Source organism: Malaya genurostris, chromosome 2 (genome assembly GCF_030247185.1).
Source record: "Malaya genurostris strain Urasoe2022 chromosome 2, Malgen_1.1, whole genome shotgun sequence".
Taxonomy (NCBI): Eukaryota; Metazoa; Arthropoda; class Insecta; order Diptera; family Culicidae; genus Malaya; species Malaya genurostris.
Window position 1 is genome coordinate 288,020,743 of NC_080571.1, and position 25,324 is coordinate 288,046,066.

Below are 25,324 nucleotides of genomic sequence, written 5' to 3' on the forward strand. Positions count from 1 at the left end.
CGATTTTATTTCTCTCTCATATTTCGTTACGTTACCAGGGAACTAAAATGGCGCCGACATAGAAATCGACTTACCTCCACAAAAATAACTTTCACTTACTTTTCATCGCGACAACATATTGTTTTTATGCACTAATCCCATCTAAACTAAATTATCTAGACATTGTCAGGATAGATTTTTGATCCATGCTTTTGAAGGCGAGATTTTCAATGAACAAGTTGAAAGTTGCCGTTTTCAGCTATGCAACTCTTCCTTCAGAAACAAGATTTTCCTGATCGCTAAAGTCAAACGATCATTCTAAAATTTTCACAGAATAATCTAAACTAAATTTTTAAGAGATTGTCTGTTGGGTTTCTTTATATTCGTCATCGTTTCTGAGAAAATCAGATTTGAAGCGTGAAAATAGCCCTTCAAAACGCTCTAAAACACACTGGCCTCAGCCCTTAATTGGTATACTCTGATCTTGTGTCATGCAATCTCGGAATTCCATGTAATGTTGTTTCCCCATGAGAAATTGACAACTACCTCTGGATAAACTTTGAGTGCTTAAGATTAATTTCTAATTTATATTAGATTAACTCGATTGATAATGAGAAATAGATTATCGATTCAACCAAAATCGCAGAATGGTAGAGAAACTTAACGCTAAAAAACTGCTTGCATAAAAAACTTGAACACAAGCTTGGCGAAGAGAAGCTTAATTCTCGGTTAATTTTTCAAAAGGGCGTATAAGCAAGTGACAGTTTCTCTTTATTCACTCTCTCTTTCGATTATTGTGATGTGATTAAAAAGATTTTCTTTGATATCACTATTCTGTTTGAAAGTCGAAAGTTTCGGGTATCATTTCATGCAAAGAGTTGAGTGATAAACGTGTAGACCGCTTGGTAATTAATAGAAGAGAGAGTAAACAAAGAGAAATTGTCACTTGCTCATACGCCCTTTTGAAAAATTAACCGAGAATTATCAAAATCGCAAGTATGTACAAAGATATAATTGCATATATTTGGGATAATGGTGTAATTTTTAACAAATGCAAATCAAGACAAATAATGTTCGGTGTTGGTTCGGATTGATTGAACTTTTTGATTGTAGATCATTAGAAATTTTGGTTGCCTTGTTCCACATCAACGGCTCGAGCAACCCCATGGGGCTGATCCTTGTAGTTTTTTTGAATGATTTTTTCGGTTAAACTCAGTGCCTCATTTTCATGTACATGTAAGAAAATAAAACCTGTTTTCACAATCCAATGTTGCAATTTCTAAATGAAAATTCCAACAAACAGTTTCATTTACAAACGCCGGTGTTAATCATATAACGGGTGGCAACTAAAATTTTGGAATTTCTTTCTCAAGCTATCAAAAAAAGACAAACATACTTGTAGAAGATCTGATTTATTGAAATTAAAGATACATTGTTCATTGTTGAAAAAAAATTAGTTAACATTTGAAAACGGTTCGTAATCGGATGTTCGACGAAGCTTCCGTTCGGTGAAGATTTCGTGCATGGCTGGTGCTACGATCCTACTAGCACTACGAATCCTTCCAGGTCGAGGTTTGAACATACGACAACTGGTTTGTTAGACCAGTGCCCTATGCATTGAACCCCCAACCCGGGATTGAACTGTACAATGCGCTCGTGAAATATTTCTTGTTTCGACGGCATTTTGAGCAAAACTGAGCAAGCACAAAACAAACAGAAAATACTAGCAGAAAGAGGAGAGAGAGAGCTAACACGTACACACCCTTATTTTTCTTACTTTACTGCTGTAAAGTTGCTTGGTTTAAGTTTATTTGTGGAGTGCTTCCAGCTATCGGTGAATTATTAAAAGATTAACTAACAATCATTTCTGTGACCAGTGCAGAAAGTACATGTTTATTGCATATTCTATGCTTGCTTTGCCATTCCGACTTCTATCTCTGAACTTTTTGTATGAGACATCTGAATGCTTTGGTTTCCGCTTAGTACATGTAAATAAACGAAAATATACTCGTTTAGTCGCTCAATAATCAGAAAAGAAAGTAAAAGGAAAGCTACTATCCGAAATGGTAAGACATTTTCATTGGCCATTCATTACATTCAGTGCCCAACCAAAGTAGATCGTTTGTAATTACGCTTCGTGATTGTAAGTGAGAGTTTACAATGAACAACCAAAATGTTGCTTTGGAGAAGCAAATCATTTTCACAGTGCATAAGAATTCAACAAATTAGATAAAATGAGTTATAATCAGGACCGTACCCATATGTATTGTTTCTTTTGTTAAGAGGCCTTTTAAAAACGTAGGAAAGCAGTTATTAGTTTATAGTGCAAAATCAATTATTCACATTATAAACAGAAATAAATTTATTAAACTCAAGAACGTTTATTGATCAAATCAACTGGCAATTCCAATTAAAATAAATTAATTAATTGAACTCGTTTTGGCTGTAGCTAAAATTAACAGTTCGTATTAGTTGGAATCAGTATATATTTTACTTAACTCAAGAAGGTTTATTGTTATTATTAACTGTCAATTTTCATTGAAATTAACAACAATATCACTTAATTCAACAACATTTTTTACTGAAATCAACAATAATTATTTGTTAAAATCAACCATAGTTTTGCTGATTTTGCTAAAAATATTAGTTGAATGAAAGTGGAGCGTGTCTTTGCTAAGAAATGACAGCATGTAAATGTTGCAAAATCAACTGAAAAATTAGCAAATTCAACCAACTTTTTTAGCATTATTAAGGGGTTCAAAAATAACAAATCTGAATTAGCAAATATAAGAATTTTTTAGTTGTCCTAAAAAACTACTAACTAAAATCAGCAAATCAACAAATTTTTTCGCCAAAAAGCTGATTTCGGTCTTTGCGTGCACCTGTTGCGAGCTATTTTTGGTTATGCTGGTTTTTGAATACCATAAATAATGACAAAAACTTCAAAGAGGAACTCACTTCTACATCTCATAGAATGCACACGATCAGATTGAAAGGAATAATTTGAAGGTTTCATACAATTTCTATCTTCGATTCGTCTTACAGTTCCAAAATGATAATTAAAATTCATTTAAACCGATGGTTATTACAATAATTTCATGAAAACTACACACTAAACTCCTTCGGTATTTTTATATCTTTTGACGAGTTTAGAACATCCAAACTACCGAACATCCTCATTCTACTGATATATCAGCAAAAATAAACATTTGCTGCCAGCAGTACCTTGAGATACCGCTGTGATGAAATGTTAATTTTACTGAAAAATCAGCTAACGAGAATGGAACAGCTGACATCGGTAAACCAATTTAAGTGTGTGAACACAACGAAGAATATTGACGCGAAGAATTCATGCTGATTGATAAAAACGGTATCATCTCACTGTTAGGTGGATAAAGCACGTTTTCACCTTTTCTATAAATGTAAAAAATAGATATAAAATTCGCTCAATTCGCTGTGTGTGTGTCTGTATGTGTGTTGTCAACAAACAGCTACTACAGCTACTCAGGTGAATTTATCTGACTTCGGCTACACCGATTTTCGATTTCCGGTTCCAGTATCGAATCGTTTCTCAAAGCTCAATCGTTTTCTTAAAAGAAGACCATATCAAATTTCAAAAACAAAAATTCAAATTAAAGGATTTATGGTCCCATACAAAATTAATGAATTTTATCCGATTCTAGAATTACAAGGTGATGAGTTTTTAAAATTCATACCGATATAGAAGATGACAATCCAAAACAGCTTCAAAGTTTGACTAAAAACTATTGCAATTTATTCGTCATATTAATTTATGGCCATTCGAATCATTTTCAGTTATGCTGGTTCCTGAATACCGGTTCTGGTGTATAACCGTAAACTCTAAAGTGGGACTTATTTCGACATCTCATGGAATGCTCAATCGATTATTACACGTTTAGATTCAAATTCTATCCGATTTGCAGTTCCGACATTACAGGGTAATGAGTGAATAGAACTTTAAATTGCCCCTTGAAACGACTGTCATTAAAATAATGTCATGAGAACTAAAACACCGAATAATATTCATGCAAAAAACACATGCGGATGATAAAAAAAAAGGTATCATCTCACTGCTAGGTGAATTAGACAAGTTTTTAAATTACCATTAACAAGTATATTTTTGGTATCCGTGACATAATTAATGTGTTTTGACTTCGAATATTACCAGGAACTGCGTGTTAAATACTAATGAAATAACCAATATTGCAAATCTAGTAGCACTGTTTTCATTCAGATATATGTCAACATATCGCTGTTGTGTGTGTTTTTCATTGGCTGAGCATCTGATATTTTCATATTTTTAAAAGGCGAATCCAGATTAACCTTTCAGTAATATTTTAAACGCAAAACGAAAGGAAACGAGAACGACTCAATAATTTTTAAATGTCGAATTGATTCCATTTCGGGTTCTAAAAATATCGTGTGTTGTCTCCAACCCATACACAACCTGACAGAAATGAGCCTGTTTCATATATGTTCCACTGAATTCAGGACGGCGCTAGTGTATCTAAGCAATACGGGTGCAATGAATTACGAAACAAAAAGTTTACAAGAGAAACCAATACTTCATTATGTTAATAACGCCCGGTGAACGACCGTAACTAGGTTAAAACCGGGTATAAATAAACGATATAATAATAGTAAACGTTATTTACGGGTACTGTGTATGGTTCCAGCAATATATTTAAAAGAAGCGTAATTTTCATATTGTGACTCACGCAAGAACTCCTGAATGAAATGAAAATATTGCGATTTTTTCTAACAGCGCTGCATAGCAACATAAATCAAATAAACGGATCAGGGTCATTTCGCCGAAAGCCATTTCGCCGAAAGCCGTTTCGCCGAAAGTCATTTCCCCGAAAGGGTTATTTCGCCGAATGTCATTTCGCCGAATGGGTCACTTCGCCGAATGCCAATTCGCCGAAAGCTATTTCGCCGAAAGAGTCATTTCGCCGAATCCTGAAATCGTCTTGAAATCGTAATTAGAATTGATTTAAATTAAAGACAAACGAAAGATGATAGCGTTAACGCCCGTTTTGTTGACCTACCATTGTACTTCTTGAATAATGAATGATTGTTGTACTCTTGAATGAAGATTGATTCATGAACCTCAGAAAGTAGTTCCCAAGAAAACTTGTTGACTATTAGCTAGTAAGCACCAAAGCAATTGCATAGGTGTATCTACCAGGCAAATGTAGGTGGTATTTTCCGTTTATTAAGTGAAAATGAAAAAATATCTAATGCGGCTACGCCACATCGTTTTGATTCATGTACTGTCCGACCTCGCTACCGCTCGTTCGGACCCAACTAAATCAAAGAAACCTAGCTTTGAGTAGACCGGGCAAACGAGGCGGTTACAGGTTTGTATGCAAGAGGCCGCCGCTTCCGACGGCGGGTCGGCGGCCGACTCAGCTGGCGTCGGCTCGGCTGCTTTGTGCCGCCGAGCCATCTTGGCTTCGGTTATGTGGCTGCGCTACATCAGTTATACAGGAGACATAACATGCAGGAGATATGAACCTTTCGGCGAAATGACCCTTTCGGCGAAACGACTTTCGGCGAAATGACCTATTCGGCGAAATGACTTTCGGCGAAATGGCTTTCGGCGATATGACCCGCTCCCCAAATAAACATAGATTTCTCATTGTACGGAGACACTAACAGCGCTTCAAGTACAAAACGGATGTACTTTTTTCCATTAGCTACTGTGGTTGTGTTAAATGCGCAGGCAACTTTTTACATGCATTTTACGCACCCATTCTAAACCAGACGTCGCTTTTGGTGTCACGGGCTGCTCAAGTACAGTACTATTACACTGGGGAATCTAGGTTTATTTTATTTATGATAGCAACAAACTCATCCATAAAACCCGTCATAAATCTACAAATATGCGTATTTTGTAATTTTTCTATCTTTTAATTCACTCTGCCCAACGTTTTCTCTTTGTTCTGAAAAGATAACTATCAATAGTAATTGATAGAGTTAGAAATTAAGTGGTTTTTGAAATGTGGAGTGTGACTAAAGAGTACCTAACGTATTTAGTCGTATCAATGAACACGCAAAGAATTAGTAACCATTTGTAGAAGTATTTGTTATCATTGGGTGATCTTCTAACGACTCGGATAAAGATAAGGGAACCATAGATTTAATCTTGGTTTGCAAATTAGTAGTATTGTTCTTCAAGATTCAGTAGAATAAATTACTTCACGTTCATTGTTCATTGAAATGTGATGTACTACTTATAAATCTTCTATTGATGAAAAGAGAAAAATTATACTTATACTAAACCATAGTAACTTATCATCATAATTATTTAATTAATGTCAAAAAATGCTAGCAAAATTTATTTTACTTATTTAAAAAAAAATTTAAACAGCAGATTGTCGAAAAACAGATGCGTTTTTTCCAAATGTTACTCCATTTACGACGCCGTTGTGGAACGAGAGAACCAAAACTTTTACTTATATTCTCGATGTATGGGAGCTGTCAAGTTGTCCACGGGTTGGTTGTCTCACAGGCCCTTTTAAGAAGAGTTCTGACGGTTTGAGTCTGAGAATGTAAGAGAAAATTCAGCAGCTGGAAGCTGCTGCTCTGGAAGATCTATAATCGAACTGAAACTGGTTCAAACGTATTCCCAGCAAGTCGTTCTAGTTTTATCTAGCATACCGTTGCCGTTTTATTGGCCCTTATTACCGTTCTCATTTCCACTTTCACTTTCACTTCACTCACATATCACTTCACTTGATTTTACCTATTACCAGCTCACGTTCAGTGAATTAGTCAGTCAGTCTCTGAAGCGACTTTCGTGGTTTTCACCGTGGAGAGATACCCGTAATAAGGGCCATTATTTCTATATTTGAAACACTGTTTTTCCTATTATAAAATCCAGATAAAATATTTTAAAAATGACATAAATTATGCATCTAGACTCTAGAGCTATAACACTGCTGAATATGCCATAATAGTGCAATATTCCATTTTGATTGCTATCGCAATTGCTAATCAATAAAATGAATAAAAATCCATTGAGATGAAATTAGTAACAGAACAGTAAACATTTCCGAAGTGTTTTAGTTATGTTTTGAAAAGTTACGAGTTTGATTTCCAAGAAATGTGAATCAGTTTTCAATGTGGAGCAAGGCGAATTAAGCAGAAATTGATGTTAGTTGCTTAAATCTGGTAAAATATGAGATGAAATAGGGAGTCGTTACCCTATTTGGTTTTAATTTAAAAAAATGGTTGGATTGCAAGTCGATATGCGCAACTCGATATTTCCAATTCCATATAAAACCGTTTTCTAGATTTTTTCGCCTCTTTCCCAATGAATTTTCCTAATGTAATATACCTTAAAAACTTTGCATAAACTTTACCCTTCAAACGATAAAAAAAGATTTGTAAATCGGTTCACGCATACTAGAGAACATTTATTGCATACACTTTTTCCAACATTACGTCACTAGGTTAAGCAACTTGATGGAAAGCTGTTCGAATCTACATTAACAACGACGCCCTTGCTGCAGGTTTCATGCTGATAACGAAACGACATGACATGAAACCGACACCGATAATTAATTCTTCCGTCGTTCGTAACCCGACCCGGAGCGAGACGACATTTAGTTTAGCTACCAATCTTTGTTGCTGTCACCTTGCTGCTCATTCGACGATGAAACACACACCGAGCGAACGTCGTTACCCGAAACCCGATGTCGTCGCGATACACCCGTCTGCTTTGGTGTTGTGCATCGTGCTCATCAGACTCGTAGCGCAACTGTACGGAAAGACATCGCATTCGGTATTCGCTCCTGTTACCGCAGTCACATGAACATTTCCCATGTGGCCTCGTTCGCTGTTCCAAATTCCAACAGGACGTGGTCGGTTTCTTTCTCACTCTGCCTGCGGGAATGCGTTGTGCTATGGAATAGTATTTTTTTATTACAAATAAATGTGGTCTCCGCTGGAAGATGATGGAAGGAACCGAACTGAAAGTCAAACAACAAACAAACCATACGACCGGCGGCGGCCCAACATCAGTCCGTCACATGGCGTCTGAGAGAAATCGGAACTAAGAGCCGATGAGTGTGGTGTCGGTTCCGATGTTCCGATGATGAGACGAACAGTATGTAGTACCGTGCGAACTGAAACGCGGCTGAAACGGACAGAAATGTTGGCGGTAGTGGAAAAACAATTTTCGTTTTCTCAGTACACAACGAGAAATTTAAATTCCCATGAGGGGGTTGCGAATAAAAGCGATCGGTGCTTTATGTGAAATTTAAACACAACGATTGAACAGGATCGCAGCACAATAGCTTTGCTCGATGTTTTTTTTTTGTTTCGTTCATTCTTTCTTTCTTTTTCGACTCGGGTGTGGTTTGCTGCAACGTGTGCAGCAAAACACTCCAGCCGGTAATGTTCGCTTCGAGTGAATTCAGGCGTTTTGTTTTTAGTCTCTTCAGTGCATCAGCGGCAATCTACGATGCGGTTCTCGGAAAGTGTTCAATTGTCATCGGAATTTTCAAAGTGATTTGCAAACTTTACTCAAAATCAGTTGCTCTCGGTGCGAGAGTTTGGATCGTTCCACGGTTGAATTTCACCGGAGGCGAACGCAATAAATATAACGTTGGTCACGTTGAGAACCCAAAACGCCAGCCAGAATACGTTGCGCCATTCTTCGATGGTTTGCTGGAATGAAAGAACATAGGGGTTTAGTTAACTTGAGTAAATACGAGGCCCTATAGTAAATTGATAAACGAGGGCCGTTTTACAATAAGAAAATATCTGAAACAGGTTTTATTAGAATATTTAGTTTCCTGCAAATCGAATCAACTTTTCAATATAATTGCCGTTCAATTCTGATCATTTTTCGGACTACCATAGCAATTTTCTTAATTGTTCTTACGTGATTTGAATCAGTTTCAACAAACCATTTTTTGACTTGTAAAATAAGTAATATCGTTTTCGCTTGATGCCAAACCTAACCCAGTTTCCACCCTAACTGCTGTCAAACCGTTTGTTTGAAGCTAGTTTTGAACCTAGGTTCAACGTTGTTGAGATGAAAATCGAGTCAGTTTCGAACCCGGTTTTACATCAGGTTTGCTCAAACCCCCGTTGCTAAGTGTAAACCTTATACAGTTTCGCGAAAAGCGTTTGTTTGATGAAACTACCCTGGGTCAGTTTTAATTTTCTCAACCGAAAACGACATAAGAAACAGTACAGAAATTCCGAAAACAAAACTCGACCAACCAGCCCCGGTCTCTCCTATTCGATGAAAGCGGCAAACACATCATTAGCCACCAAAATTAAACCGATTACTAGATCTTGAAAATTGCAAAAAATGAAAATCTACAACTTGTTTCATTCAATTTCGTTTCCCATCCCGAATGTCCGTACCTTCTTTTTCAATCCATCATTCAAATTTTGTACAATGTTGTCAAATTACCATTGCTATAAAATTTTATACAATACGATTTTCTCTGTGTTTATTTCACTATATCCTCGATTTGCCTGCCAGATCAGATACTTTTTTTTGTCGTGAATACGACCTACTTTACTATGGGGTGCTTTTTCAAAATTTACCCTCTGAGAGAGTGATAAGTTTTCGATCGTGAATATTTCTTGGTGTATCTAACCTATCAACAAAATTTTTGATACATGCCATCGGAATATGATCATGATTTTATTCTAAAATTTTCAGTTGTATAACAAAATCTCAAATAATTCCAAACTGAACTATTTGCCTTTCTCGTTTTTTGAGAGCTCATAGCTCAGTGTTCCGTTGGATGGATCTAAAGGGTGATTTTTTAAGAGCTTGAGAACTTTTTTAAACAATAAAACGCATAAAATTTGCAAAATCTCATCGGTTCTTTATTTTAAACGTTAGATTGGTACATGACATTTACTTTTTGAAGATAATTTCATTTAAATGTTGACCGCGGCTGCGTCTTAGGTGGTCCATTCGGAAAGTCCAATTTTGGGCAACTTTTTCGAGCATTTCGGCCGGAATAGCCCGAATTTCTTCGGAAATGTTGTCTTCCAAAGCTGGAATAGTTACTGGCTTATTTCTGTAGACTTTAGACTTGACGTAGCCCCACAAAAAATAGTCTAAAGGCGTCAAATCGCATGTTCTTGGTGGCCAACTTACCGGTCCATTTCTTGAGATGAATTGTTCTCCGAAGTTTTCCCTCAAAATGGCCATAGAATCGCGAGCTGTGTGGCATGTAGCGCCATCTTGTTGAAACCACATGTCAACCAAGTTCAGTTCTTCCATTTTTGGCAACAAAAAGTTTGTTAGCATCGAACGATAGCGATCGCCATTCACTGTAACGTTGCGTCCAACAGCATCTTTGAAAAAATACGGTCCAATGATTCCACCAGCGTACAAACCACACCAAACAGTGCATTTTTCGGGATGCATGGGCAGTTCTTGAACGGCTTCTGGTTGCTCTTCACTCCAAATGCGACAATTTTGCTTATTTACGTAGCCATTCAACCAGAAATGAGCCTCATCGCTGAACAAAATTTGTCGATAAAAAAGCGGACTTTCCGAATGGACCACCTAAGACGCAGCCGCGGTCAACATTTAAATGAAATTATCTTCAAAAAGTAAATGTCATGTACCAATCTAACGTTTAAAATAAAGAACCGATGAGATTTTGCAAATTTTATGCGTTTTATTGTTTAAAAAAGTTCTCAAGCTCTTAAAAAATCACCCTTTATATAATCTAACTACCCATAGTGTCGAAATTGTTCAACTTGAACGTTTATTGCAACAACATTGAAGTGTTTCAATAGTACAATAATGAAAAACCTGTCTGATTTGACCCACGTCAGCACCAGCCAATCAGAACGCGTTCTGAGGAAGAAAACCAATTTCTGCTGCTGTACAACCAAATACAAATTATAATACGGAATACTTCGACAAATTTTCAAGGACACATTTTGCATCGTGCGGTACACTGTCATGATACACTGTCAGAGTGACAATGTACTTTAACGAATTTTCTATAAAATTAGCAACACTGAAGGGTAAGAACAAGTTCACCATAGTTACTGTTTATTATAGTGAAAAATAAATAAACAAACAGATCACAAGCGAAATGTAAGTTAAACAATAATCTAGAATGGTTAAGCCACCATGAATATACTACTAGCTGTATTGATATTTGTAGATTCGTGGGTGTTTGTGTTCATTTTTCATCTTTTGTGCTAGTGCCGGTGATATTTAGACTGATTGTTGCAGTTTAATACAGCAACGGTAAAAATATAAACAAACAAGTTTGTTTTGCACCGTAGCAACTAGCATAAAGCGTTGCCAGAAACGATTTCCTTCCACATTTTCAAACTATCGCAATGAAAGGGAGTAATTTGCTAGGCTTACTTGTTCAGGCTGTGAACCAAACATTGGCGGTTCGTTTGTATGGGACCTAGGGGTATTATTATTTGTATTTGGTTCAACTGCATCGATGTAAAAGATGAACATGAACACTTTTTGCCATCATTTTCTGAGCAACGGTTGTCCAAGCGAGACATACGAGAGAGTAACATGGAAGAACTTACGCTTTTGGAACGAAACGAGGGCCGAACAGCAGAACTGTGCCGAAGAACAATCGCACCCGGGCACACAGAAGAAACACGCCAAAGGCCTGCCAGTGGAAGTCGTCAGTCGTCATGGGAGCGCTGCTCAGTTTAATTACCCACAATTTGAGTCGGAATTCATTGTGATTTCCAAATGCACCTACTGATTCCGCCCGAAATGGATTAATTAATCTACTTTGGAATCCAATTAGAAATTACAATGAATACCGAGTCAAATCTCGGTTGAATTATCAGAAGGCCGTAAGAACAAGTGACTTTTTGTTTACTTTCTCTTTCGATTAGTTTGATGTGATTATAAAGATTCACAGTTCTTTTTGAAAGTCGAAAGTTTCGGGTATCATTTTATGGAAAGAGTTGAGTGATAAATGTGAAAACCTCTTGATAATTGATAGAAGAGAAATATTTGCTTTTACGGGCTTCTGAAAGTTCAACCGAGAAATTTCGGACGAGTTTACCGAGTGTACACAACAAGAGTCATCTCAGATCCTGTTGGTCGTGACAATTCAAGCTCCCACAAATCATCATTAAGAATTAATTAAAATTCCTATCAAAAGTATCGGATGCTTCAAAATGGAAGTTGAAAAAGTTTGCGCCGTCACTAACACATTCAATTACGACGGCAACGCTTTCATGCAATGCGATAATGAAAGTATTGATGTAGAACAGATCTTTATACTAGTATGAGTGTCGTTTCAAAATATGCCGTGCGAAACAAAGTTACCACATATACAGATTAATCTTTATTTTATTTCTCCTGGAAAATACAGATTTAAATGTTGCAAAAAGAAATAAATTCTTAACACCGCCAAAAATTCACATGTGTTTTATTCTGAAAATATTTTTTGTTTCTATGCGGATTAAGAAATTGAGTACGCGCCATTTTTATATTCTCCTAAAAATACACCAATTATAGTTGTGAGGGATATCAATATAGATGTTTCAAAACAAGATAATATTAAATTCAGTAATTTCATGAACATGAAATCTGCTCCTTCACAAACTACTACGCTTGATGTAACTTATCCGTACTTTAGTCAATGTGCATTGTTTCAAATTCTAGTTGTGAAGAGGGGAACGCACAATGCACAATTCACACAATCGATCAGCTAACTGTTGTTAGGAAGTGTGAAGGAAGCGTGCCAGTTTTATTCGTATTCACGACATCCATTTATGTCTCTGGCATTACCCATCCACCTTTTTTGCAAATTTCGATAATTAGACTTGGAAACGGAATTTACTTCCCTAGAAAGTCGACGGTGATCGACCTTTCATCAGGTTGCAACAGAATTTCATGAGCAATTTCGGTTAAAGTTTCCACATGCGTGTTGTTGATTTGCTTTCATTCTGGTTTGGAACTTTTTTATGTTTTTAAAGCTAGTACCACAATACGCTTCATGATTTTCTGTACGAATCACGCTGCGGCTGATACCTTGGGCTTGTGACGGACATGTTTGGGTTAGTTCTCGAGTTGTTGCACCATTTCCCTGGACATTTAACCGTCTATAGGGCTTGTTTTACGACCACTCACTTCTTTCTATCGTATACTTAATTTACTCATTACAGTTGGTCCTTGAACTAGACATAACTCTCGATGAATTTGAGCACCCGACGATCCGTTTGCACGTAAAAATCTCACAGATAGGTAAATGACTACGCTATCAAAACAATATCTGAAACAGTTGAACGATTATTCCACAAGTTTTATCGTTTTAAGCTATTTAGCTTCGGATCAGATAGTGGGATTTTATGCAGACGATGATAATTTCATAATTTTAGTTTCAATCTATGACAACCAAAGTTTAAAAAATTCGTTTGTGAGTATTGTTTTCGATACTCTAACCAGAAAAGAGTATCAATACAAGTAAAATTTGTTTCTAATGAAAAATTGATTCGCACAACATTCGATCGATAAATGAATGAGTCTATACTCAGAATTAGCAAGAATATTTCTTTTCAGTTCGCTTTCACGTCTCATCCAAGTCAGTTGATAAAGCAATACCGCTTACGTTCGAGACGGAAGAAACCAAGTACAGTATTGTGTAGTGAACAATAGAACGATCTCGAAATGAGTGAACCAAACGAACAAAGCTACCGCCAACACAAAAAAATACAATTGTTGTTGACTTCAGGCAGTGCAAAATTCGACCTTCGATACGAGAACTTGAAGGTTGACTTAAGGAGCAAATGCATCTTGACATTAAACGTGTGCATTTACTTCAATGTAATAAGACGAATAATGTTGTTTACATCCAGTTTTATAAAGAGTTGGATGCAATTCAATTCGCAAAAGACAATAACAATGTGCACGAGAACATTAGGTACAACATTCCAGTATATATGGATGATAGTGCTATAGAAGTGCGTGTGCATGATCTCCACTCAAGCGTCACCGATTCTTATGTTCGCAAAACTATGTCCCAATACGGAGAGATTCTCTCTATCGAAAAAGAAAAGTGGAATAACTTTTTCCCCGGTATTCTAAATGGCGTACGTTTATTACGCATACACTTGAAGAGGCATATACCTTCTTATGTGACTTTCGGTTGGGATACAAGAATTCCGTGCAAATCACTTGTTACCTATGACAATCAGATGGCCACATGTCAATATTGCCAAAAAGCTGTTCACTACGGTAAGCCATGTGATAAACTGGAATAGCAAAAAAAATTTTTTAAGTAACAAAAATATAGGCCACGTAAAGCTTTTACGCAAAAAGGCCAGAATAAAAATTTTATTTAAAAGAAAAGAATATTTCCTTTGCTGATAATGTTAAAGAATTTTCCAGATTTTAAATGGAAAAGTTTCAAAGTTTCAAACGGAAAAGTTTCCAATATATAAATATAAAGAAAAGAGGTATCAAAATTTTCTGATGAAAAAACCTTTTTTCATCCACCTGGTGGTGTAATGATGCCTTTTTCATATTTTTTTTTATATTTTCAAAAACATTACTAGAAGATTCTATTGAGATTTGTTTTTTTTTCTTTGAATAAAATCAAAAAACTTTATTTGGGTATAAACTACTTTCTTAATTTGTAAACAGGTATGTCAAGTTAATATAGATTAAAATGTGGCAACACTGCACACTAAACAAAATTGAACAAAGCACGCTGTATGCTAGGCGGTGGTGTTTTCTTCTTCTTCCGTACCAGCACGTAGCGATGCGTTCCTGTTTTGCATCATTTTGTATGACAGTTTTGACACTCATCGCCATATAATTTCGGAATCGGAAGTAGGATCTGTATAGTATTTTTTGAGGCAACGAGAGCTTAAATTTGAATCCAGATTTATGAGAATCGGTTGAACCGTTGCTGAGAATTCGAAGTTCAGTTTTTTGGTGCTTTTCTTTAGTTTTACCGATGCTTTCGGAAACGGAAATCGAGGACTAGTAGTCAAAAAGTAGGATTATATATCCACTAACTAATGCGGTCTGCCAACTATATGAATTTAACCGGTAAGTTTTAAACAAATTCGCCATCACTTGTGAAAAAATACTCATGAAAATGAAAATATTCACTTCGCTGTAATTCCAGGCACGGAAGTCGGATCTGGATCAACTTTTCAGGGACTTTTTTTTAAGAATATCAAGACTTTTTATATGCATCTTAGTTCGTGAGAATCGGTTAAGAAACTACCGAGGAAATTGAGTGCGGATTTTTTCATAGATTTGCACATATTACCTTATAATTCTGGTACCGAAAGTCGGATCGGGATAAAATTCAATAGCAGTCTGTGGGACCATAAGACCTTTCATTTGAATCGAAGTTATGAAAATCGATTCAGCAATCTCTGGGAAAATCGAGTTAAAAACTGAGAAATCGCATTAAAAATCGCGTAGCTTCGGAAATCCGCGTAATCTCGAAAACTCGCCTGAAAGCCGCGTATCAGAAATCTACTTAAAACAAAAAGCGTAGCATCGGAAATTTGCATTAAAACTCGTTTAACTTTGGATGTGGATGTGGAATTTGCATTAAAACCCGCTTAACTTACATGTGGAAGAAACAGCGAAACTTCGTGAATTCGCTTCAAAAAAAACGACTAACATCGAGAGTCCGCGCAAAAATCGCGTAGTTTCGGAAATCTGTGTGAAAAAAATCGCGTTACTTCTGAAATTCGAATTGACAAATCGTGTTACTTTGGAAATCCGTAGTTTCGCGTGAAAAAATGATCGAAATTCGCTTCAAAAGGGACGTGTAACTTCTGAAATCAGTCTTAAAAAACCGCACTGCCTCGAAAATTTGAATTGAAAAACCTCCTTACTTCGACAATTCACCTAAAAACGTGTATATTTGAGAATCCACATGAAAAATACGTGTTACCTTCACTTTGAAGAAACGCATAAATTCAGAATTCTGTGTAAAAAAACGAGTATCTTCGGAAGTTAGCGTAATTTCAGAAATTTTTCGCGACTTTAGTAATTCGCGTAAAAAAATAAGTTACTTAAGAAAACTTAAGAAAACTGTGTAACTTTGGGGATCTGCGTTAAAATAAATACCTAGCTTCGGAAATCCGCGTAAAAAAACGTAGCTTTGGTGTAAATCGGTGTGAAAAAATGCATATCCTTTTAAATTGTTTTAAAAATAAACCGACTGATTTCGGAAATCCACGTTAAAAAAATGAAAATTCGAAATTCCTCGTAAAATACGTGTAGCTTCGGAAATCTGCGTGAAAATACAATAACGTAACCAAGAAAATTTGCATTAAAATGCCGGATAGCTTCGAAAACCCGGGTAACTGCCGGAATCCGCCTAAAAAACGTGGTCTTTTCAGTAGCTCGTCTTCAAAAAAAAAAGGCTGGTGGGTAATGTCAGAGACATAACTGGATGTCGTGAATACGAAAACAACTGACATGTTCCTTAACACTTCCGAAAATCAATTAGTTGATCAATTGAATGAATTATGCAAGCATTCCCCTTTATCACTTTTTTCGCAAAAACAAAGAAGGCTTCACTTGATCTCGATTACTGTGAATTTCACAAAACAGTCCTAGATTTGCACTAAACTGAGGATATTTCCCTTCGATTTGCGAGCAAGAAATTCTAATAGTTCTTTGGAAAAGTTTTAGAGCCATTAGAACGGCTGATTTTGTGTAATGCTCTCCACCGTTGCTTTTTCACCAATGCAAAAGACTGGCAGCTGTGACGTAATCGCTCTTGTCGGAAGCGAAACTAGCTTTGCAAACGACACAAAATACATCTGCTCGCAGTGGCGATAAAATCCAAACTGATTCAATTTTTGTTGAGAGGCTTGTTTTTACCTGAGTTCGTTTGTAGCTTTTTCACTAATGGGCGGTCCTAACGGCTATAAAAATGGCAGCATATAGAATTTTAATTTCGATTATTTCATTTCGGATTTGCATTTCATTGAAAGAAACTGCTGTACGGGATTCATTCTTGCCTTTCAGAAGGACCAAATTGTGGAACTCACTACGATATTAAGTACTGTTCGGAACATTTTTCCCGAGCGATTTGTTGTACAGCAACAGATATTTGGTTCTCTTCCTCAGAACGCGTTCTTATTGGCTGGTGTTGACATGGGTCAAATGAGATAGGTTTTTCAATAGTGTACTATTGAAATACTTCAATGCTTTTGCTATACACGATTAAGTTGAAAATTTTCGATTCTATTGGTAGTTAGATTATATAAATCCTTCCACAGATCACTGAGCTATGAGCTTTAAAAATACGAGAAAGGCAAACGCGCCTTATGAATTATCCTCTTCGATACTCGTTTATACCAACCATTTCAGAAAAGTTTATTTTGAATTATTTGAGATTATGTCACACAACTGAACATTTTATCATAAAATTGTGATCATATTTCCGATGGCATGTAGCAAAAATTTTGTTGATTCGTTAGATACAACAAGAGATATTCACGATCAAAAACTTATCACTCTCTCAGAGGGTAAATTTTGAAAAGGCACCTCATAGTAAAGTAAGTCGTATTCACGACAAAAAAGTATGGGTGTGTAATGTCAGAGACATAACTGGATGTCGTGAATACGAATAAAACTGACACGCTTTCTCTATACTTCCGAATTCGAATTGGTAGTTGATCGATTGTGTGAATTGTGCAACTTTCCCCTTTTTTATAACTACAATTTTGAACGATGCGCCTAGACTAAAGTACAGATTAGTTACATTAAACATTCTGAAACGCAAATGAATATTGTGGAATAACGTGTATAGTTCTTTATAATGAAATTATGTTGGCTCTGAAAAGAACCTTTTATATAAGCGTTCATGGTGGAGAGTGACGAGTTGAGTTCGAATTCCTGGATCTGAGTTCAAGAACTAAATTCAGAACATAGAACAGACTCAGAATTCAGTTGGATTTTAGTTCTAGAACTACAATTTCGAAACTGAAATCATTTTCCAGGATCCAGTTCAGCACGCAGGCTCTAAATTCTAAACCCATATTCCGGAACTAAGCTCTGAAACTTGAAGACGATTTCTCGCCACGACTACCAAAATGGGTTGCAAAGAGTACAGTAAAATGTCGCATAATTCTTTGGGAGTATTATTATGATTCTAAAAAGAAACGAATAGAAGAATTCTGGAATAAGGAACTGGACCTGAGCTCAAGAACTAAATTTAGAATTAAGAGCAGATTCAGAGTTCAGTTCCAATTCTAGAACTACAATTTCGAAACTGAAATCAGTTCCGGAATCATTTTCCAGAATCCAGTTTCAGCACGCTGGCTCTGAATTCTAAACCTATATTGCGAAACTAAAATCTGAAACTTGAACTTCTCGTTACGACTACCGAAAAACAAATGAGAACTGCGACCTGAGCGTTTGAGGTTTTAATCACGCAGAAGGTGCACTCTCCGTCGCTGCTGGTTGCTGATTTCACTTCCACGCGTCTGCTTCCATGGAACGCACGGAAAGAAATGTTCGATTTTCGACCACGGTTCCCCTTAGTAAAGTAAGTCATATTCACGACAAAAAACGCGATTGGCCGGAAATTCTCATTAGAATTCGCGTAACATCGGAAATCCGCGCAAAAAATCGTGTAACTTCGAAAATCTGCGTAAAATATCACGTAACATCGGAAATCGCGTAAAAAAAATCACGGAGCTCCGAAAATTCAGGTAAAAAAACATGTATCTTCGGAAATTTGTGTAAAAAACACATCACTTCGGAAATCCGTTTTCAAAAAACTGCGAGACTTCGGAACGAACCGTAAAAAATCCGTGTAAAAAAATTAACATAGAACATCGTACATTTGCATTGAAAACCGCGTAACATTGGGAATCCGCGTAACTGAAGAAATCCACGCAACTTTAGGAATCGGCACAAAGAAGGCGCTGCTTAAAAAAAATCGCATTAAAAACCGCCTCACCTCGGAGATCCGCTTAAAAACCGGGTATCCTCATTAAAAAAAACTTTGAAATTTCATAGATTCCCGTAAAATACATGTAGCTTCGGAAATTCGCGTGAAACTACAATTACGTAACTTCAGAAATTTGCTTCCAAAAGTCGTATAACTTCGAAAATCCGCGTAACTACCGGAATCCTCGTAAAAACCTCGTAACTCTGGAAATCCAAGTAATTTTGGGAATCCGCTTAAAAAAACGTAAAATACGTGTAACTTCGGAAATCCGCGTGAAAACGCAATAACGTAAGCTTGGAAATTTGTATTAAAATGCCGGATAGCTTTGAAAATACAGGTAACTACTGGAATCCGCGTAAAAAACGTGATCTTTTCGGTAGTCCGTCTTCAAAAAGCCGCGATTGGTCGAAAATTCTCATTAAAAATCGCATAACATCGGAAATCGCGTAAAAAAATCGGAAACCCACGTATAAAAACACATATCCTCGTAAATTCGATTTAAAATAAACCGACTAATTCCGGAAATCCGTGTTGAAAATCTGTGAAACTTCGTGAATCCCCGTAAAATACATGTAGCTTCGGAAATCCATGCGAAAACACAATAACGTAACCTCGGAAATTTTGCGTTAAAAAGCCGGATAACTTCGAAAATCCGCGTGACTGTCAAAATTCGCGTTGAAAACGTGGTCTTTTCGGAAAACCACCTTGGAAAAACTACGATTTGTCAAAAATTGTCATTAAAAAATCGCATAACTTCGGAAATCCGTTTTAGAAAAACTGCGAGACTTCGAAAATCCCCGTAAAAAAAAAAACAAACGGGAATTTGAATAAAAAAAAACCGCGTAACTTCGGGAATCCGCGTAGAAAAACACGTTACTAAGGAAATACGCGAGAAAACCCGGGTTGAAAACATCCTCAGTGTATTTGTTGGACGTATAACAATTCATAAATATTATGGAAAGAGTTGATAATAACGTTATCTCATAGTTTAAATCGAAGTCCAATATAAAATTTCAAGAGGTATGAAAACCTAATTGAATTCTAAGATATTAAAATTTCAATCTTTAGAATATACTCCAAAAAAATTTGAATTTTACAGATGACTTAAACCCTCATACGATGTAATTCATAAAGACCTAATTTGTCAAATGACTGAAGATTTTATTTGTTATGACTTAATGTTAGATGAGCTTGAATTTTACTGGTTTCGACTGTAACTTGCGTTCTGCTAGCAGGTGCGACTGTATGAATTTAAATACACCTTTTACCAACCAAGCAGATGTATGCTTCTGTGGCTCAGTCGATTAACAGACGTACTTGCGATCCAATGATTCTCGGTTCAAGTCGCAGCGGTTGCTATCAGTATTCTTTTTTTATTTCAATGAATTTCATGGCATGGAGTTTTAGACACAATATTAAATGTTCTTCGACGTAAATTTGTGTGAACTGCGACGCTCCATTTATGTGCATCTAATAAGATGTAAAATCACATGGTTTTTTTAAGTGTGTATATCAAATCTTTAATATCGATGTTCCGATATGTAGAAAGTGAAATTCAATAATTAGTGATACAATACTTTTATAGTTTAAAATCTTGATTCACAAAATATCATAACTTTACTTTAAAAAATTGTAATTCAAAGATTTCCAGCAGAAATATGATGAAATATAACCTAGGAAGTAACTCAGCTGTATCAAGTGGCCGAAGAGACATAAAAAATCTCTCATATCAATGCCAAACGGGAAACAGAAGATAAATTAGATTGATGATAGCGTGTACGAAAATCTGTACGGTTGGGTCAGTCTATCTAAATATCAACAATTAATGACAGGTCAAAAATCAAAGTTCCACTTACATTCGGAGTCATCCATCCAGCGGTGTACGGAACCAGAATGCCTGAATGAGAACAACAATTTAATCAAAAATAACTCGATGGAACAGGAAAAAAAAAACATAACAAACCTGTAATGGCACCGAATCCGTTAACAACGGCCATCAAAAACCCGGCATAGTTGGGACTCAAATCGTTCACGTTGACCTTGATTCCCGGATAGAACCCACCCATGAATGTAACGCATATGGCGAAACTTACAACCACAACCACTGTGTTGCACTCGGCGTACGACGCCGCCAGCAAACTGATGGCCGGAACGAGCGAACCGATGGTTGTCCACATCTTCCGGGCAGCCGTAATTGAAACGCACTGTTTAGAAATCTGTTTGTCGCAGATCCAACCTCCCAGCACCGAAAATATCCACATGCACAGGAAGGGAAAGTAGCTGATCATTCCGTTATGTTTAACCGAAAATCCTAGTACACTCTTCATGTACTTGGGAAGATCGGTGGCTATCAAATAGAATCCCCAATCGTGACCGATCTAGAACCAGAAAAATATTAGACTTCTATCAGTGAGTTAGGATTGTTTTTTTTTACCTGTCCAGCAACGAGTCCCCAAAACGGCACACTTTTGGCAATGCTCCGCCAAGGAATCGGTCCAACGTCCGGTTTCTTTTTAGCATCAGCGAAACTTTCGATCAGCTTTTGTTTCTCCGTTTCTTTTATAAACGGATGACTTTCCGGACTTTCATACCCGAGTATTACCCAAAAAATGTACCAAACGATGGCCAGTGTTCCCCACACGTAGAACACCATTCGCCAACTGTTCAGTTCCGACAGTAGAAATCCCGTTCCGATGCCTCCCGCAAGAGATCCGATTTGTCCACCGCTGAAGATGAACGAACCAAGCGTTCCCCGTTGATGCGGCGGAATCCACTGGGCCACGATAGCACTCAGCACCGGAAAAGTTGCTCCTTCGCCGATTCCTTCGATCGCTCGCGTGGCAATCAGCAGCGGTGCTCCTCCGACATCGATGGCCAACGGCGTCAGTAGGGTCAGGACAGCCGTAATTAGAACGCTCAATCCCAACATTAGCCTCGGGTACCGGTCGGCGATGAATGCACTTCCGAAATGAGACAGTACATAGCCCCAGAAAAATGCCGACAGGATAATTCCCTGTACATATTCGTCCCATTCGAAAGCGTCACCCTGGATGACTCGGGGCTGGGCGTGTTCCGTTCCGGATCGTATGGAATTTCTGCAACGGACATGGCTTTCGTCCGTACTGGACCCATTGGTCGGTTGAACCATTTCCGTAATGGCCAAGCTCAAACAGATTCGCATCGTGTACTGATTGACAATCGAAAAGAACGCCAACAGAGTCGTCAGATGTTGCATGGAGATGCACCATGCTGAAACGGGTTTAAATTTGGCCCCGGGTGAGTGTGATCCGATGCCGGGAAGATTCGATTCGATTTGTTACCTGATTGACAGCATGCCACTAGCTTCGGGTTCATTGTGTTGACAGTAATGAGAATCAAACTGCGTGTGCATGGCCAACTGAGTTGTTTGTGCGATTTTTTACAATCAAGTTTCAATTTAAACCGTGAAAAGAATGGATTTGCCAACAGATTCCAGACGCAAAAGTCAAAAGAAGACAACAATGATGGATGCCAAATGCCACGCCAGTCCGTCCCGGAATAGGAGGAAGGTATGGTAGGAAGAAAAGGGGCGCCCGCGTAAAATTGACAATTTCTCGCAAATGCTTTCCGGCCGTACTGCTTTCCTGTTAGAAACCCACCATGCGTCATTTTGACTGACGTAGTTTAGGGCATCAACAACCGAAAGAGACTGTCAGTTATGATTTACTACACACTCTTCATCATGGCGTCGTTGTTAGCTGATTGATACTGATGAAGACTTGGGCCATTACCGTAAACGGTCTCATTAGCACCGGCAGCAATCATCATTAGGATGGTGGACAGTAAAAGGGATTTGCGACAAATCGTCACTACCCTACTGCTGCTGCTGCTGATGCACGACGGTTCTACCGTACGGCGTATAACCTTCTAGCAGGCGTCGTTAGTTTTCATCCCTGTTATCGCATCATCAAAATCGATACCGAAAAAAGGGAACCTTGCATGCGCCCAGTTATTTTGCAGGAGGTGTTTCGTTCCGTCTGCGTGGTTGGAATCGATTTTTTTCTGGTCAAGTCTATTGTTCAACTGTGATGCAGCAGACTTGATCTGGACAAGTTTTTTAATGATGAAATATGTGCTAATCTTTAAATAAAATCAATCCGGAAATGATGTTGGATATTCGCTAAATTTAACATTCAATAATTGAATTTGTATCACCTCTTTTGAACGACTATTCTAGGGACGTAAACAAGTCGATGTAAAATAAATGATGGAAAAACTTCTTCTTTATCCACCTAATGGAATAATAATGCCTTTCTTTGGCCAGTAAAATAGTCTCAAAACATTTATATGATTATATTTCCGGACCCAAGTCTAATCTTATCTTAATCGAAAAAAATTATCGTATTAAAAAAATGAAGGTTTGTAAGCAAGAAATGACCGAGCGCGTTTACATTAAAAATGAAATAATTCTAATGTTCCCAAACTGTGACAAATTACAAACTAATAATTTCTATTTTAATGCCTTCCACAAATATTGACATTTTAAAGTTTTTGAAAAATATCCTTTAAATGGAAGTCAATTATGATGATTTCAAAGTTACTTAAAAGACAAATTTTGGATACGAACAACCTCAAGATTTAGAGCTGGACAAATGAAACAAGTTTATATCACAATGGTAATTTTCAGTTATTTATTTTATAAACAGCGATTCAAGAGATGATTTTCTAAATTTTAATCGAAAAATGTTGAATCGATAACCGTAAAGTTTGCACCGCGAACGGTTCAATAAACTTATCAATTTATTTCAGAATTGTAGTAAACTGATTATTTTTACTTCCGATTTGCATATTTCAACAGTGAGTAATTCTAATTGTTCTTTTGAGAAACATTTATAGCTCTTAGAAGGATCGATTTGTAAATTTTTTTTTGTTTTAGTACACTTTTGGTGCATTTTTCTTGAATGTGAACAACCAGCAACTTAAAAAAATAAACGGTGTACAAAGCTGATCCACGAAATTGGGTGTTTAGCCACAAGTGGTGACTTTTCAGCCCTATTATATATATATATATATATATATATATATATATATATATATATATATATATATATATATATATATATATATATATATATATTTGATTTGGTTATTACCATGAGGACATCATTTGCTTCCGCAATTCTGAGATGTTTGTGTAGGGAAAATTCTAAACCTACTTGTATTGTGTAATGGAAAAAAGAAACTTATATACTAACTTACTAACTAATACAGATAGCGAATCGATTCAATTGAAGATTGCATCGATTCCTGTCGGAATTTGCTTATAATATTATGTGACATTACATCTAATGGTTCTATATTTGTGAGTCTGTGTAACTCATTTGTACTAAACCAGGGAGGACGTTTCAAAATCATTTTCAGATTTTTATTCTGAATCCTTTGAAGCGTTTTCTTCCTGGTGGAACAATAACTTGACCAAATTGGTACTGCATAAAGCATGGCTGGTCTGAAAATTTGTTTATAAATTAACAACTTGTTTTTAGACAGAGCTTAGAATTTCTGTTTATAAGAGGATAAAAATATTTAATATATTTATTACACTTTGTCTGGATTCCTTCAATGTGATCCTTGAAAGTGAGCTTTTTGTCATACGTTAAATCTAAGTAGCTTGATCAGACCATGTCAATTCCAAGCCATTCAATTTGAGAATGTGATTATTGTTTGGTTTAAGAAAACAAGCTCTTGGCTTATGAGGAAAGACACCAAATACAAATTATAATACGGAATGCTTTGACAAATTTTCAAGGACACATTATACAACCTGCGGTACACTGTCAGGGCAACGACACGACCTGCCACTCACTATTCAAAACTGTATCGCAAATTTAACTACCCCTCAGGGCATGTTCAGGAGTGCTCCAGTTCTAGATGCATAATTTATGACAGTTTTAAAATTTAAAATTTGAAAATTACACCAAGAAGAACTGGCAGCCCCAGCGGCGTTTTACTCGTGATTCAAAAATACAAAAAATAGAACGTCAGCGTATGCCAGTTTTAAATTTGACAGTAGAACTGTTCGAATAAATAAAACTAAAACTGTTTGCTGGAGATACATTTGCTCTAGTTTTAGTTCTATTATAGATCGTCCATATAAAACTTCCAGCTGCTGAATTTGCTCTCAGTAACTGCCCTCTTAGAAAAAATAAAGTTCAACGGTGGTCCTCTATTGGTCCAATACATTGGATCATTGGTCCAATGAAAGTCCAATCAATCGTTCAACGGGAGGCCAACACGGGACCTTTGTTTGCCGATTTTCAAACAGACCGTTGAACCGAATGCCATTTTTGCCTTTCTCATATAGAAAGGTTATACAATCACTGTGAAAACCGACTTTTGAACCGAGGTCCGGAGGGCCGAGTGTC

The 25,324-nt window shown here is 36.9% G+C and overlaps 1 protein-coding gene across 1 annotated transcript; it reads right to left on the bottom strand.

The window, feature by feature from the left end:
* Positions 1 to 8,000: 8,000 nt before the first annotated feature.
* LOC131430460 (putative inorganic phosphate cotransporter) lies at positions 8,001 to 22,353 on the bottom strand. Its single transcript, XM_058595474.1, has 5 exons — positions 22,244 to 22,353; positions 21,358 to 22,172; positions 20,887 to 21,301; positions 20,780 to 20,820; positions 8,001 to 8,676 (listed from the first exon to the last, which is right to left on the bottom strand). The coding sequence occupies exons 1-5, from the start codon at positions 22,275 to 22,277 to the stop codon at positions 8,539 to 8,541; spliced, it is 1,443 nt and encodes a 480-aa protein (XP_058451457.1). The 5' UTR covers positions 22,278 to 22,353; the 3' UTR covers positions 8,001 to 8,538.
* Between the last annotated feature and the right edge of the window lie 2,971 nt (positions 22,354 to 25,324).

What these genes read in the sequence shown, in the direction of transcription:
- LOC131430460 (XM_058595474.1), bottom strand. Translation starts at nt 22,277, where the DNA reads ATGAACCCGAAGCTAGTGGCATGCTGTCAATCAG. An exon ending in AGTGGCATGCTGTCAATCAG is followed by an intron (nt 22,173 to 22,243) that starts GTAACAAATCGA and finishes AACCCGTTTCAG; the next exon opens with CATGGTGCATCTCCATGCAA. An exon ending in CTGGATGGATGACTCCGAAT is followed by an intron (nt 8,677 to 20,779) that starts GTAAGTGGAACT and finishes CTTTCATTCCAG; the next exon opens with CAAACCATCGAAGAATGGCG.